The 15,577-nt window shown below is 34.8% G+C and overlaps 3 protein-coding genes across 4 annotated transcripts; 2 read left to right on the top strand and 1 right to left on the bottom strand.

Moving 5' to 3' along the window:
• Positions 1-126: 126 nt before the first annotated feature.
• Positions 127-2,730, top strand: LOC123203578 (5'-adenylylsulfate reductase-like 4). Of its 2 annotated transcripts, XM_044620006.1 has the most exons (5): positions 127-575; positions 1,090-1,277; positions 1,366-1,490; positions 1,593-1,637; positions 2,022-2,730. In XM_044620006.1, exons 1-5 carry the CDS (start codon positions 393-395, stop codon positions 2,468-2,470), a joined length of 990 nt encoding a protein of 329 aa, XP_044475941.1. In that variant the 5' UTR covers positions 127-392; the 3' UTR covers positions 2,471-2,730. The 2 variants fall into 2 exon arrangements, with proteins under 2 accessions (XP_044475941.1, XP_044475942.1); XM_044620007.1 differs by lacking the exon at positions 1,593-1,637.
• Positions 2,731-2,809: 79 nt separating this feature from the next.
• LOC123203579 (melanoma-associated antigen 8) lies at positions 2,810-5,887 on the bottom strand. The gene is made up of 7 exons (XM_044620008.1): positions 5,747-5,887; positions 5,417-5,663; positions 4,507-4,659; positions 4,057-4,162; positions 3,835-3,949; positions 3,170-3,243; positions 2,810-3,082 (listed from the first exon to the last, which is right to left on the bottom strand). Exons 1-6 carry the CDS (start codon positions 5,792-5,794, stop codon positions 3,199-3,201), a joined length of 714 nt encoding a protein of 237 aa, XP_044475943.1. The 5' UTR covers positions 5,795-5,887; the 3' UTR covers positions 2,810-3,082; positions 3,170-3,198.
• Positions 5,888-9,974: 4,087 nt separating this feature from the next.
• Positions 9,975-13,043, top strand: LOC123202597 (14-3-3 protein 7). The gene is made up of 6 exons (XM_044618551.1): positions 9,975-10,203; positions 10,808-11,114; positions 11,489-11,576; positions 11,682-11,791; positions 11,981-12,129; positions 12,684-13,043. Exons 1-6 carry the CDS (start codon positions 10,137-10,139, stop codon positions 12,725-12,727), a joined length of 765 nt encoding a protein of 254 aa, XP_044474486.1. The 5' UTR covers positions 9,975-10,136; the 3' UTR covers positions 12,728-13,043.
• The last annotated feature ends 2,534 nt before the right edge of the window (positions 13,044-15,577 follow it).

The raw sequence follows: 15,577 nt of genomic DNA, 5'->3' as shown, positions 1-15,577 counted from the left end.
AGCTTGTCATAAATTTTTTTCAATAACTTGAAAATGATGGACTGGCTTCTTCAAAATAAATAAATAATGATTTTTAAAAAAATTTAACTTGGGTTGTAATCATTGGCTTCGCTTGCCTTTCCACCAAACCCAAAAGCAGACACCGTTGACAGGCCAGCCGTGCGCACTACGCACCCCCTTTCCTTATCTTCAACCCTCCTTTCCCTCATCTCATGTCATGTCTAAAAGTCTTTCCTTCGTTAAACAGTTGGGCACATTTAATTCAATCATTATTGATTTATCCTAAAATGCGCCTCTCTCCCATTTTTGTCCCCTTTTTATTCTTCGATTTTTGATTTTTTTTCCAAGTAAAAAAACTTTCTTACTATTCTCTTTTTCTCTGTTGAATCGAGATGTGGATGAGAGTCTGGGAGGCGCGGATCTTGATTTTGTTGCTGTTGGGAAGATTAACGTCGGCCGTCGAGACAGTTACGTATCCGTTATGTCCAACGGAATCCATTACTGATTCGATCTTAGGGTTTCGAAGTTTCAACTGTCTAGTTAGCACCGGTTTTCAATCCCACGATGTTATCGAGGTAGGTATATAATTTCATCTTGATTGAACTGAATCCGAGTATGAGTGTCAAAATTCTGATATTTGAAATGTCGACTCGAAAATTAATTTGTGTTTTATCTTAACATGAATGTGTCTGTAATTCAAATGAGGGGAATTGATTATGTACTGTTCGTATAGCAAGATGCAGGCTTTATTGGTTTGCTGGTTTCTACTAAGCAAGTTAACTGCGTTTTCACATCTTAAAAGAAGTCATGTACATCGATTGAACTCCCAGCAACTTTATTACTGTTTCCAGAATTTTTTATAGGGCTAGTTAACAATTTACATAATGGCAAAATAATTGAGTGAAGTTTGGAAAAAGCTTCCTTTCATTGATAATTAGGAAAAATGTAGTGTTTTAACTTTTCGGCCTAAGGACTGATAGGATTAATATGTTTCTTCTATTTGTTGTTTTGACTTGCTGATTTGATTGTTGCCTTAAGCCCATTATTATTTTACAGTGATGTTCATTATTGTTTTTCTTTTCTCTGAAGGGCGGCGAGCTTTCATTGCAAAGAGCTTTGAATATGGTTCACAAGAATAGTCATGACTTTGTAGCTGTTCTTTTCTATGCATCTTGGTGTCCCTTTTCTCGTAATTTTAGACCGAGTTTCTCTATCCTTTCTTCTTTATATCCTTCTATTCCCCATTTTGCCATTGAAGAATCAGCCATTAGACCAAGGTATGTAAAGAATTATTGTTCTGTGTAGATTGACCCTTTTGGTATGTTTCCATGGTCTGTTGGGGTAACATTTGGTTGATTTTTGCAGTGTACTCTCCAAGTATGGGGTTCATGGGTTCCCCACCCTTTTTCTTCTAAATTCGTCAATGCGTATTCGTTATCATGGATCCCGGACTTTTGGTTCACTTGTTGCGTTCTACAGTGATGTCACAGGTACATCCCTTATTATTAGTGTTATTTTTTAGGGCAACCTATAATCTGCAAAGTTCTTTTTTATGTTGCTGATTAGTTGCAGAGAGATTTCCTTATTTGCAGATAAACATCTTATTTTACTCAAAGTGAACTCTACCTGTCAACCATGTATGGACAAATGGATAAGCCTTCTTTTGTTTTAAATGCTCTGCTTCAACTTTCAATTTTATTTCAATTTATTAACCGAAAATTTTAGAATTCCCTCAAGTGAGTGTGTAACCCACTTTCCACAAAGATAATGTGCACACGTGTAGCTGTTGGAGAGAAAACCTTAAAAGGGCTGGTCAAATTGAATAGCTTGGTCTTTTTTGTAGGGTGTAAATGTTATTATCTTTTTGTATCATTTTGCTTCACAAAATGCATCTTGAACCTAATTCCTGCCAGCATATGCGCTTCTATATGAAATTTTTGTTGCTTTCTCCATTTTATATTATGATCATATTGAAGAGAGTTTCCCCAATGGTGTCTAAAGAACTTCATGTATGTGTATAGGCTTTAATTCTGCATCGTTGGATAAAATATCCCTGGACAAAGTTGGGCACATATCAAATCAAGAGAAGCACAATAATATGGACAATGAAAGCTGCCCATTCTCATGGGCAAGATCACCAGAGAATCTGCTTCAGCAGGAGACATATTTGGCTCTTGCAACTGCATTTGTTCTCTTGAGATTGCTTTTCTCATTCTTTCCAACTCTGCTTGCATTTGCTCAATATACTTGGACAAGGCTCATTCGAAATTTTAAACTGGGGAACTTGTTTGAGCATCCTCGGGCCTCTTTGTACCGGGCAATGCAGATATTTAATTCTCTGAGGGAGCCATGCAAGAGAAGTAACTTGCAGGAAGGAGCATTGAATGCCAGGGCATGGGCTTCCAAGTCCCTTGCCACAGTTTCAATTGGCGATGCAAGCACCAGCCCGGGTGCATGTGGGAGTGAATAATGACCTTTCACTTGCCATGTGGGATAGAAATTTGGGCATCCTAATGAAAATGTTGGCTGCCTGGTATGTCATGCTAGAATTTTTTGCTTTTTAGCATCAGGATCATCTTAAAACTTGATTAGGGTCCAAAGTTGTATGACAAATGTGAAATATGCTTCTGTATCTTAACTGTGTTGTAGTCCATTTATCATTTTGTCTATATGATTTAGAATATAGTTTATTTGACATTTTATGGCCAATTGTTATTTGGCATTTCAGAAGTTAACTCTTGTTATCCAGTTTAGACAGTCGTGGACAGCCTAATTCTCTCTTTGCCCATAGATTCATCAGGGGAATGCGTTTGATATCAAACTCCGTTGACTTCTGAAAACATCACATTGGCACAGAATATCTTCATGTCTGTTTAAACATTAATTCCTGAACTATCTAAATACAATTAGTAGATGCTACTAAGTCTGTCCAATGCAGCAATCTTCATAATATTCAAGATTAGAGGTGGGACTGGTGATTCAGTTGCTGCCTCCCCCAGTTGGCTCAGAATGCTCATCAACCAGGAATTCCTATATAGGTTGCTAGCCTTCTCAAGAGTCCAAAAACTTCAAAATCCTATGTCTGCAAATTGAAAGTAAACATCTTCATCTGATCTACCCTCATAAATAAAATCAAACATTATTTAACCATAGAACTTTTAAAATATACCTCCACTAAGTCAAACTGGCAGTAGGACACTAGTGGGCATCCACATGGACAACATTGTTGTCTACATTAACAATCTGAAAACAAGAAATTTCTTTCATACCAGCAAGTTAACGCAAAAAATTTAATCTCACAATTGCATATCAAAAGCATATTTCACAGTTAAAGCTGCTTTTTCTGTGTCACATTACCAAGGGGCTTTTGAGGCAATGATAAAGATGAACTAAATCCAACCTGACGTACCTCGGTGCAAATTCATCCAAAACAATCAAAATTTAATGTTTAAGTGGGAGAAGTCTTTGGGTTTGTTATGGCAGTTCTACAAAATATCCAAGAATGACCCCAGCCAATTTCTTTTACCATAAGAAAACTATCGTTCTTAAATGCAATCTGAATAATGTTTTTGGTTTTATGATGCACATAGGTAAGTGTGGTCCCTAAAACTACGCATTCAAAATTATACACGTGGTAGCAATAGGTTCCTCTAGCAGCTACATCCTTCATAAATACATCTATCAGAGCTTTATATTCATAAAAAGGAAAATTCCGTTTTATCAAATAGAAGCAACATCTTGAAAGAAACTGAGAACTGAACATGTAGCTCTGAGAATATAGAACCATAAGCATGACACAAAAAGGCTGTTAAAATTCCCGTCTCTAGTTAATACCTGTGATATGTGTTCTTTTATTTTCTCTCTAACTGGTGCATCTAGAGCTCTCTCAGCAAGCTCGTAAAACATTGTATTACCTTCAGGGCCATTTACCTTGTCCTTCTGCAAATATCTACAAAATACAGTAGGAATAACTGCTTAGACTCTGTCCAGAACAAAAAATTGTTTCAGATAAAAGGCACAGCAAATACACAGTCCATCCCATCAGGCGATGCTAACCTCTGCTGGACCAGTGTCTCCAATGCCTGCTTGATATTTCCGAATACCGGATGGTTTACATCATTTTCACATAATCCCATACGCTTCAAATGACGCCAAAGATTTTCTGTATGACAAGAATGGTAATAATTATCATAAAGAAGTACAAAAGCGTTACTTGAAACAGGCTCAAAGTTTCTTGTAAAAGTAAAAAATCTCCTCTTCTGATGACAACAACCATGTGATATGTTGTTTTTTGATTGATAAATTTGCCAAAACGATATGAATTGGAGAACTCCAACTGAATGAATGGTTAACAACTACATGAAACCATACAGATCTTAACCAAGGAATTGTCTCAACAAAAGATTACTTTTAATCCAACATTTCTACCATTCATCTTGATCCTTGCATTTTACTACACTTCTACCAGTGAAATTATGGTTACCGAATGACCACGCTAAAAATTACCTTCAGGGATTTTGCCTCCAGCAAGATGCACAATACTAACTATAACAAACCTAAAACCAGTTAGATGTGCTGTATTTACATCTTCAACATATCTCTTGTACACCTCTGGCGGGAGCTGACTTACAAGAATATAGGATTTTGGGTCAGCAACACCTGGACAGTGCATCATCACAGCTAGAGTTATAACCACAATAAAAAGAATAAACCAATAGACGATAGAAGGCACAGAGCTGCAGATAGCCTCATATAGTATAAACTATAATGACCAGATAACTTGATTCTAACTTTTCCCGATTAGAATATACGAAAATAACTCTTATCAGGGAGAATTTATGGGAAAAAGAACTTACCCTTACGTTACATCCTAATAGTAAACAAACAAATCTAAAGAAAAAGGAGCAAAGACCACTTCTGGTAGTATATTGTATGGACTTCTTTAGGAAATGGCAGGCAAAAGCATTTTTATTGAATGACATACACCCATCAGCCAAAAGGTGGTGATGAGACCGGCTCAGGCTTGTTAAAAGTAAAACTGCAGGGTGCTGCATAACAGAGTGGGGGATGTCAGCCTTGCATCACTAGCATTTGCAGCAACTAACTGGTGGAATCAATGTTCCAGTAATTCACTACACGATCAACAAAATTCTCAAGCATTCTTTGTCTCTTTGAAGGATTAAAGTAAATTATTGATCAATAATAGGTCTTCTTCACTCATAAATGTAACAACATATATCCAATAAAAGAAACACAGCAATCATACAGGATTCAAAGTAAAATCTGTAATCTTAAATTTAAAAGAAAATAAAAAGGAATTTAACAAATTTCTTAAAAACCCAACAGAACTAAAACTACCTGGCGCAACAGGGTGTGATAGTATAATAATAGGAATAGAAAGGCAATAAATTCTCACTGTTTTGAGAAGGTCGGCTGAGATTTGCTGAGGAAGGACGAGCCCGTTGAAGCTCTCTCAATTCATAGCCAAAAACGCATGAGAGCTTATCTTTGGCAGCATTAATCACAAAAGCAGGAAGATTACGCTGCGAATAGTTTTTCGTAACCAACTGAACAAGCTCCTCTCTTTTAATCGGACATCCCGAGTTCTGATGCGTTTTGAAGATGACATAGCGGACCACTTCCGCAACAAGCTTCTCTATTTCCTACACCAAAGGGTTTTAATTCTTATACGAACAATGTACACCAACAAACTTTTCTTATGTTGAAAATTAAAAATAAAAATGACCTCTTTTGATATATCAAATTGAGAGAAATCTTCGCCGGCGTCGGCCATCCTTTGCTCAAATTAAAATTCCAAGCAGTTGATGTGGACTGAACTAATTGAAGAAGAGATGATGAAGGAAGAAGGCAAAACCAGAAGGAAGAAATTCACAATCAAGAAAGAAGAGAGGAATTAGAGAATCGAGAACAGGCAGAGAGAAAAACAGAAAGCAACTTGATTGTATTTTTTCAGTAATCCCCATCTGTACAATTAGCTACTATTATATATTGGTATGCTTTACATTTTATTATAACTAAACGACGTCGTTTATTTGGATAGAATTTCAAAACCTTGGATTTATTTATTTTTCTTTATTTTGGTCTGCAACAATGCCCCTTCCTTAAGATTCCTTGTCCTCAAGGAAGGATAGTAGGATGCAAACTTCGGTGCTACATCCTTAACTAGCAGTTGCTTCAACCATCTTTGATGTGAATCCAAGGTGTTTCCCATATTTGTCCAAGCATCATCTCTCTCCAGTCTTTGAACGTCTGAATTTTATACAAAGCATTTGATAGAAAGGGTTTTGAGTGCTTCCCTTTGTCACCCTTGTAAAAAGGTGGAACACCAACATAAATGCATCTTTTTTCAATCATTTTCAAAGCAGCACTTGTCATACTCTTCACAGTCATGGCCATGGCAGACAATCGATTAAGGAGAGCACCAACAATCAAACCAATAAGGACCGTTAAGGTTGTTGCTTGACTGATAAAAACATCAAATAAAGTCAAGAACATTAGGATGATTGACTCCATGGCAATTCCATTCCCAATGGTAGTAGTGGTAGTCCTAATAGCGTCAATGACACCGATCCTCTCACAATTACAGTGGCTTATTCCAACCATCTCAGCAATACCCATAACAATGTCACCATGGGAACCACAAGCTTCAATGACCAAACCAAAGGCTATAGTGTTGAATATTAGAACTGTAGCCACTGATATACCATACATGGCAGCAAAGCCAAAACAAACAAAAATGTTGGATGTAAGGGCAAGATTTGAAATAACTGTGGATTTGGATCCCAAAGTAAAGCCAACGATAACATTGGTGGTAGTTCCTATCCTTACACACAAGAAAAGTTGCCCATTTCCTACAACCTTTTGAACTCCATCATTGTTGCTTGTGAATAAAAACGACAAACCAATCCAGTAGACAATTGCAAATACAGTAGCCATGATAAAAGTGGAGATTATAAGTTTTTGCTTCATCTTTGTTTCAATTTCCTTAATAGCCTTGATTTCATACCACTCAATAGCAACCGTAGTGGTGAACAAACATACAATAATACCTACTGAACTAATGAGTAGAGGAGAGAGCATAAGAGTGGAACCATGGTTGATCCCAAATATTGATATAGAAGCAATAACATAAGCAACACTGGATGATTCAGCATATGAGTTAAAAGAATCAGAACCTACACCTTTCTTGCTTCTAAGATTGTCCTTCCATTGGCATAAGTAGTCAGTTTCATCCCCAGGAAACCAGAGAGCAAAGAGGTTCTAGCACTAAGTAAAAATGACACAGTGCTGAAAAGTGCAGTGATTACAGACTTGTCCAAGCTTCCAAACTTTGCATCTCTATCAATCAAGGCATTAGTTACTCTCATCCAACATTTAAACCTCGTCATCTTGATAGATGTATGAATAGTTATTCCCAAATTGAGACAACCAGACTTAACAACAATTTTCAGCATCTTTTTAAACAATTCAAATACCAAATTTATTTCTTTGGCCTTCACATACCTAATCGATATTTCCTCAAACCTTTTCTGAGTTCCACCCCACTCTTGCATTTGATAATTCCTAAGCAATTGTTTCCCACCACCTTGACCTTGAGTAAATCCTATAACCCAATAACTGGCAATAACTTCAGGAAAAAGTGTATTGCCAATTCCATCTTTAGAAGGGACTTGGTGAGCAAGACCATTTTGTTGGTCCAAGATTGCCTTCATCAACTTATCAATCTCCACAATGTAATTCTTGTTCTCTTTCACCACATCCGCTGAGGACACAACGATTTGCCAAACCATCTTTGTAAGTTCCTGTTGAATAAATTTCACTTTCTTTTTCTTTTTTCTTACCTTTACTTTTAACAGGTCACTCGAAGCCTTCCACCGAATCACCAAGTCACCACCATTATGCACCACACTCTCGTTCTTTTGGACTGAGACATAGTTTGCACCTGTCTTGAATTCACCTTGAAAGTAACCATGATTAGTTGCCGCCACCATTTCCACAGGCACTTTCATCTCTAACAATTGAAACCTGTCTTCCAGATATTCTATAACAATTTCCTCTTCAGTTAACTCAATTTTATGTTTAAGATTTTTAGCAACTTCTTCTGAGTCAACCTTATCTTCCAGATATTCCATAACAGTTTCCTCTTCAATTAACTCAATTTTATGTTCAAGATTTTTAGCAATTTCTTCTGCGTTTGCTTCAGCTAGGTTAAAATTATGTTCAAAATTTTCAATTCGTGGCAAACTCAAACCTCTAATCAAGTTGTTGATCTCATCAAAGGACTCCATTAGCAACTGCTGAAAACGCGTCTCTGATTCTTGCAACGCTTTTTGCAATGCCTCACGTACATACTGTAACATTTCTTGCTCAAACTCTTGGTCTGTTTCTTAAACCATGGCGGAGGATCACTGCTCTGATACCAATTGATGTGGACTGAACTAATTGAAGAAGAGATGATGAAGGAAGAAGGCAAAACCAGAGGGAAGAAATTCACAATCAAGAAAGAAGAGAGGAATTAGAGAATCAAGAATAGGCAGAGAGAAAAACAGAAAGCAACTTGATTGTATTTTTTCAATAATCTCCATCTGTACAATTAGCTACTATTATATATTGGCATGCTTTACATTTTATTACAACTAAACGACGTCGTCTATTTGGATAGAATTTCAAAACCTTGCATTTATTTATTTATTTTCCTTTATTTTGCTCTGCAACAACAGTCAAGATTTAGACTGTATTTCAAAGCTATGTTAGCCGTCATTCACCGTGGTCGTTGTTCTCCCTGCACAATCCGCGACTTTCAATTTCAAGTACCTTTTACAATGAAAAAGAAGATTTGTTCACCTTTTCTTTCTTTTTTTCCCGGTAAGTTTCACTTTTTCATATTACATATTATAAATTAGGGTTTTTTTTTTTTAAAACAGACACCACAATAATTATCAGTATTATGATATATGACATATATTTTATAATATAAAATAATATAGATAAAAAATAATATATATTATAAATTATATCATAATTAATACGATATACGATACATATTTTATAATATAATATATATTACTAATATAAATTATTGTATTTTTTAAAGAAAATAATTATATAATAAAGTATATATGAAAATTTTCAAAATTGATTATGATATTTTTTAAAACAATGACGTGTTAATTATTTTTTTATAATTTACTTTTTTAAAATTATATTACATAATATAATACAATATTTGATATATAATATATAAAATTAAATTTTTAATACATAATTTAATTATTATCAATATAATATGTTACTATAATGGTCATACCATGCTGGCAAGTTATATTATGGCTTTAAGATAAAATTTATGGCGGATTAAAAATATTAAAAAATTATAATCTAATATTGCATCTTATAAAAATATTTAATCCAATCCATTAAAACTTTGCAAACACACGATTTGAAAGAATCTTAAATTATGCCACGAGCCCTTTAATCTTAACCATTGACTCGACTCATCAATTAACAGGTCTAAATAGGTTGCATCAGGGTGAGCTTGAGATGGTCTCATCGTCTCTAGGTAAGATGTGTATAAAATATAATATTTATTAATTTTATTAGAATAAAATAGATATACAAGTAAATTATTTGATCATTTTTGTATAAACCTTAAAAAAAATCAGGTTATTTAATTAATATTTCTAATAATAACATTAATATTGAGAATTTAAATTGTTAATTATTTTGGTGTAAACCTTATAATTTAATTAATATTTCTATTAATAACATAAAAATTTAGAAACAGTAACAAAAAAAATCAAAATAATTTTTTTTCAAATAAAAAATTTTATTTGAAACAAATTATTATATTAAATTAAAATCAACCATATTAGATTTGAAAATTTTTTTAACCCACTAAACCAATTAGATTGGATAGTACATAATCGTAAATAAAGTTCCGAAGGAACCTGACAAAATGCTTAAACAGATATCATCTTCAAATCTCACCCTGTTACCAATCCAACGGTCCATCCTCAATCTTCACCAATATCCCACCGCGGCAGTTACTGACCTACTAGGCAAAACCAAAAACAAAATTCACCAAAAGTTTAGAGAGAAGAGAGAGAGAGAGAAGGATGGAGAAGGAGAAAGGGAACCTTGTTTACTTGGCTAGACTTGCGGAGCAAGCGGAGAGATATGATGGTGTGGTTTCCATTTTTTTAATTATTTTTTTTAGCATGATAAATTATTTATGGATTTTTTAAGTTTCTGATTTGTGGAAATTACTTAATAAGTAGTCAAGAACTTGTTTGATCCACGCAGTTGATCTGTTTCACTGTGCAAGGATTTTGTCTCTGTTTTATACGCAGTAATTTTTCTTAAATGAACTTCATATGTGATTCGCTGGTTAAAGTAAGTAAAATGAGAGCTTTGTCTTCAGTTTGTTGCTGATTCAAAATATCTATCATGTATCTTAACTTTCAAGTAAGATTGAACTAGTTCCATTTATAATTGGTTGTTCCATTTATAAATTTATATATTTCTTTATGTTGTTTTGGTATTTAATGTGATTGAGATCTTTGTTTCAACGTACCAAATAGCTATTTTACGTTTGATTGAGTAGATCTATGTTAATAAACGTCCAAGGGCCTGAGTGAAGTTGTTAATACAGAACATTTCACTTCGTGAGTTGCAATCTGATTAACGGGTCAGGAAAGTGCATGACGACGATTAAAGATCTGTAGTTTGATTTTGCTGTATTTGAGTTTTTTTTAGAGTTAATCTCATTTGACGTTCATATTTTTAGAGATGGTCGAAGCCATGAAGAAAGTTGCCAAGTTAGATGTGGAACTGACTGTGGAGGAGAGGAATCTGATATCTGTGGGATATAAGAATGTGATTGGGGCTAGGAGGGCCTCGTGGAGGATTTTGTCTTCCATCGAACAGAAGGAGGAGGCCAAGGGAAATGAACAAAATGTGAAGAGGATTAAGGATTACAGGCTGAGCGTTGAAGATGAGCTTGCAAAAATATGCAACGACATATTGTCAGTCATTGACAAGCACCTGATTCCGTCATCTAGCACAGGAGAATCAACTGTTTTTTACTATAAGATGTGAGTATTGTTACATTGCCTTCATTTCCATATAGTTCAGCTAGTACTTTAAAAAGAAATATTTAATTGTGATATGGAAAGAAAATTAACCCATTTGTAGACTCTGAAAGTTTTGAGAATAAACTTTCAATTAACTTAGCTTTAGATAAGATTGGATAAACATTCACTGAAAGTTACTTTTATCAATATAGTGCTTGAATAAAGGAGATTTTAATTTGCTAACATTCTTGGATTCTCATGTGGTTGTTTAAAATTCAGTATCCTTGTCTTACTCTTAGTTATATACTAATATTGGAGTATGCTACTCGAGATTTTTTGTGTTTCTTCTGCAGTGTGGTGCCAGTCAGATTGATAATTTTACCTTTATGTTACAGGAAAGCAGATTATTGTCGTTACTTAGCTGAGTTCAAAACTGGTGAGGATCGCAAAGGAGTTGCAGATCAGTCACTTAAGGCTTATGAGGTATGCTTGATTCTTCTCCTCCTACTCCTCTCTATCTTTTCATTTAATTTTTTTTTTTTTTTAATAGAATATAAAGATGGAGTGTTGTTTTGATTTTTGACATAGGCTGCGACATCTACAGCAAGCTCAGAATTGCCCCCTACTCATCCAATCAGACTTGGACTGGCTCTGAACTTTTCTGTTTTCTACTATGAGATTTTGAATTCATCCGAGAGGTCTTTCTTTCCCTCTCTATAGATACATCAATTCTAGATGAGGAGTTTGTTAAGTTTTTTCTCATTTTGGTTACATTTTCAAATATAGTGCTCCACTGTTTATATATTCGTAGACAAGTCTAAGCATCATATATGCCATTCTTGCTGTAGCTGCTGATGATTTATGTCAACTATGTTCATGTTTTATAGGGCTTGTCACCTGGCTAAACAAGCCTTTGATGAGGCTATTGCAGAGCTTGATAGCCTCAATGAAGAATCCTATAAGGACAGCACACTTATTATGCAGCTTCTCAGGGACAATCTCACTTTATGGACCTCAGATCTCCCTGATGAAGGAGGTAAATAATTTAATTTTTTGCTTTCTCCCTCCCCCTCTCACTATCCACTCTCTGTCTTCAATGTACCGAGCCTTGTGTCAACTACAAAATCATCTTTTTCGGGTTTTTGATTGCTTTTTTTAAATTTTGATTTACTGCTTTAATTTATAGAGATCTTTGATTGCAGTCTATCATAGAAGAATCAAGTGTAAATATAAAGGAAAGATTTTGGCATATAAAAATACAAATTTGTGCTAGAATTAAATTTGTACTACAATCTAGTTTTGTGCTAGAAATTTGTATTTATTTGATTACTTGCAGTGCTGATAGTCTTGACATCAGTTAACAGTATTTCTTGCTAGTTGCTTTTCCCATTTGTGATTTTAGATTGCAGATTTTCCCCCTCAATTTACCTCAAGAAGCTTTCCACAGTTTCTACTCTTTTTTTTTTTCCCCGAATTCTTTTGCCTTAGTTATATACATAAAAAGGTTGCAGATATTTATTTAGACTTCTTCGTTGGTACTGAATGTATATAAAAAACAATGATGCATTTCTTTTATTTTGTTTTTGCCAGGTGAACAAGCTAGAGGTGAAGAAGTTCAAATAGAGGGGAGATAATTAAGCCTGAATTATATTTCAGTCTGGATTTATAAGCTGGACTTATCGTGTGGTTGGTATGGTCCTATGGAGTTATGAAAAGTTGAAAATAGACAATTCTTTTTGGTTCTACTTTCTTCGGTTTATTGCAGTTAACATTTTCTCACCCAAGGTTTGACCTATAAATACTTTTCACTGCAATGCATAAATCATACTTTCTTACCCAAAATCTAATGTCGATAATGGAAAAAGCTTTGTTGTAATGTCAGACAATAAAATTACTATATTATGTCTTACTATTTCATTTATTATGAAATTTTCTTTTTACCCTATTCTATTTGTTCTCTTTTTCTTACTTTGTTACTATGGTAATTCATTTATTGTTGCTGGCACCATCCAAGCTCGAAGTATTGTCATCGACAGCCCCTTATACAATTTGAAGAATCAGGTGGTGAAGAGAATCTCAACTTGCTTCTCCTAGTTGTTGAGCCTAATTGTTTTGCTTCTTCTGGTTGTTGAGCCTGATCTAACAAAGACATTATTGAGAAAAAAGATGGGTTTCTCTAGATGAAATGAAAATTGGATTCATATAACACTAATAAGGTTTGCCATTACTTATTCGAAAAGATATGGGGTCATGAATTATGGGTAAGTGAACATGACTGGGTGTAGTGTCTAGGCTCAAAATTGATTGGCTTGGTTTATGGCGAGATCCGTTGTCCACTTGCCACCCTTCTTATGTTTGGATGAAGACCAGTTGGGGCTCGCAATATCCGTGGCTTCAATCATTCTCCAGAATACGGACATACCCCTGGAGCCGTCTGTCTTTCAACTACTCTCCTGTCTTTATCAAGCATTGCGTTTTCGATTTCTTTCTTTATCGGGTTATTAATCGTTGGAAATTATTGTTAGCATTAGATGTCCATGCCGACGCCCACCATGTGAAAGCATTGTTCAACGTTAGTTTAAGCGGTACTAGAGATTCCGAATAGTTGGGTCAATGGTTGCATTAGCGATCGCTGGTTGGTTGACCGTCATCCCCATGGGTTCTGAAACTGATATCACTGCCGGACTCGCGGATGATTCCTTCTACCGAATCCTGGAAACCTCCATTAATAACAACAAATAAATGTGCAACCAGTTTCTGCTATTCATGCCATGACCTTACATAGGGTCGGATTTGAACTGAGTCAAGCTCGAGCTCGGTTCGGTTCATATATAGTTGATTCGAGTTCGAGCTCGAACTCGGCTAAGGCCAGCTAGTTTTGGATTCGAATTCAATTCGACTCTTTTTTCGTTATCAAAACGACATTATTTTAATATATATTAGTTAAAGTGACGTCGTTTTATATCAAAAATTTTAATTAAAAAATCTGACGTGTAGCTCAAGCTCGGTTAAAACCGATTAATTTCAGACTCGATCAAATCGAACTTAAATTCGAATTCAAATTAATTCGATTCGAATCTAACTCTAACTTTACACTCATTTTCATCCAATTACAAAATTTTATCGTACGTACACCATCACCTTTGGCTGTCTATATATACTGTAGTGTCCCTGTTTTTATTACTTAAAATCTGCTTTTTCACTTAACTAGAACTCCTGGCGGCTTCTTGGTTGGTTCTCTTACATCAGCCTGCAATTATTAGGCCGGATGATTCCGTCCCATCCTAGTTTGATGAAATAACTTTTGTATCATTAAAGTTTGAAAATTTCATTTCTGCACCCGTAATCCGTAGCGTTAATAAAAATCTATTTCGTTTAACTGTAAATTATTAGTTTATCTTTTCTAGTGAAATTACAAAACCGATTTGAACACTTAATATTAGTGTCAAACATCAATATGTTCGAATTTTTTAATTAAAAATACGAAAGTACAAACCATCATCCGAACAAACATTATTTACACTAAATTCACCATTCCTCTTCCCCAGTCTCTTTAACAAGCCTAACAAACTCCTCTTCCCCAGTCTCTTTAACAATTCCCTCAGTGTCCTCTCCAACCTTTGCTCTTCTCTTCCAATTTCTTCAACTCAGACCCCAAAATTGCACCTTTATCCTCAATATTTTTACTATTTCTATTGTCAGTCCTCCAATCTTGTAGTCACTCTCAAACTTTCTATCAACAGTCTCAATTTGAAGTTGCATCAATTTCAAAGTAGTCCTCACGAAATCCACAACATCTCCAATTTATCTCTCAAATTCTGGAAAAAATCTAATCGCGTCGGACACCCATTTTTCAAAGCTAACTTCCTAGCAAACTAAGCCAACCCAAACAAAACCGACAAAAGCATAGAATTCTTAGTAAAAATACTAACCATCGTCAACCATGGTGGCTTCTCCTACTTCGTTGCCACATTCCTCGTTTGGTGAGGCAACACAACAGAATTCACCATGGTGCTCTTCTTCTGTTGCACCAAATCTTTCTCCAAAACCACTTCGCATTTAATCAAATGGTGGCTCAGATCTTTATTGGTTGGAGCCACAACAACTCTGTCATCTTCATCGTTGACTTAAGGTTTAATTTGAACTAATTTAATCTTAATTTCTTCTCATGGGCCATCACCAGCCTTCTACGGGCAACTAGCGAGTTAATTTTGATAGTCAACAACTAAAACAAACATTAATGCAACTCTTCAATGAGAAATTTTTTGTATTCGTAATTTCAGTAAAAATATATAAGCATACTCGTAAGCATGCATTTATAATTTCACAAAATCAACTGGTTTTTATTAGCAAAATTAATAGGGTATCTGTATTATCAATGTAAAAGTTTGAGTTTGAACCTTTATTATATTTATAAAATTTTAATTTATTTGATATTATGATTATGAGTTTAGTTATTATGTATTGGGATTATCCAATTGATT

Source organism: Mangifera indica, chromosome 19 (assembly GCF_011075055.1).
Source record: "Mangifera indica cultivar Alphonso chromosome 19, CATAS_Mindica_2.1, whole genome shotgun sequence".
Lineage (NCBI taxonomy): Eukaryota > Viridiplantae > Streptophyta > Magnoliopsida > Sapindales > Anacardiaceae > Mangifera > Mangifera indica.
The sequence above is the reverse complement of the archived record's forward strand: the minus strand, read 5'-3'. Positions and strand labels throughout refer to the sequence as shown.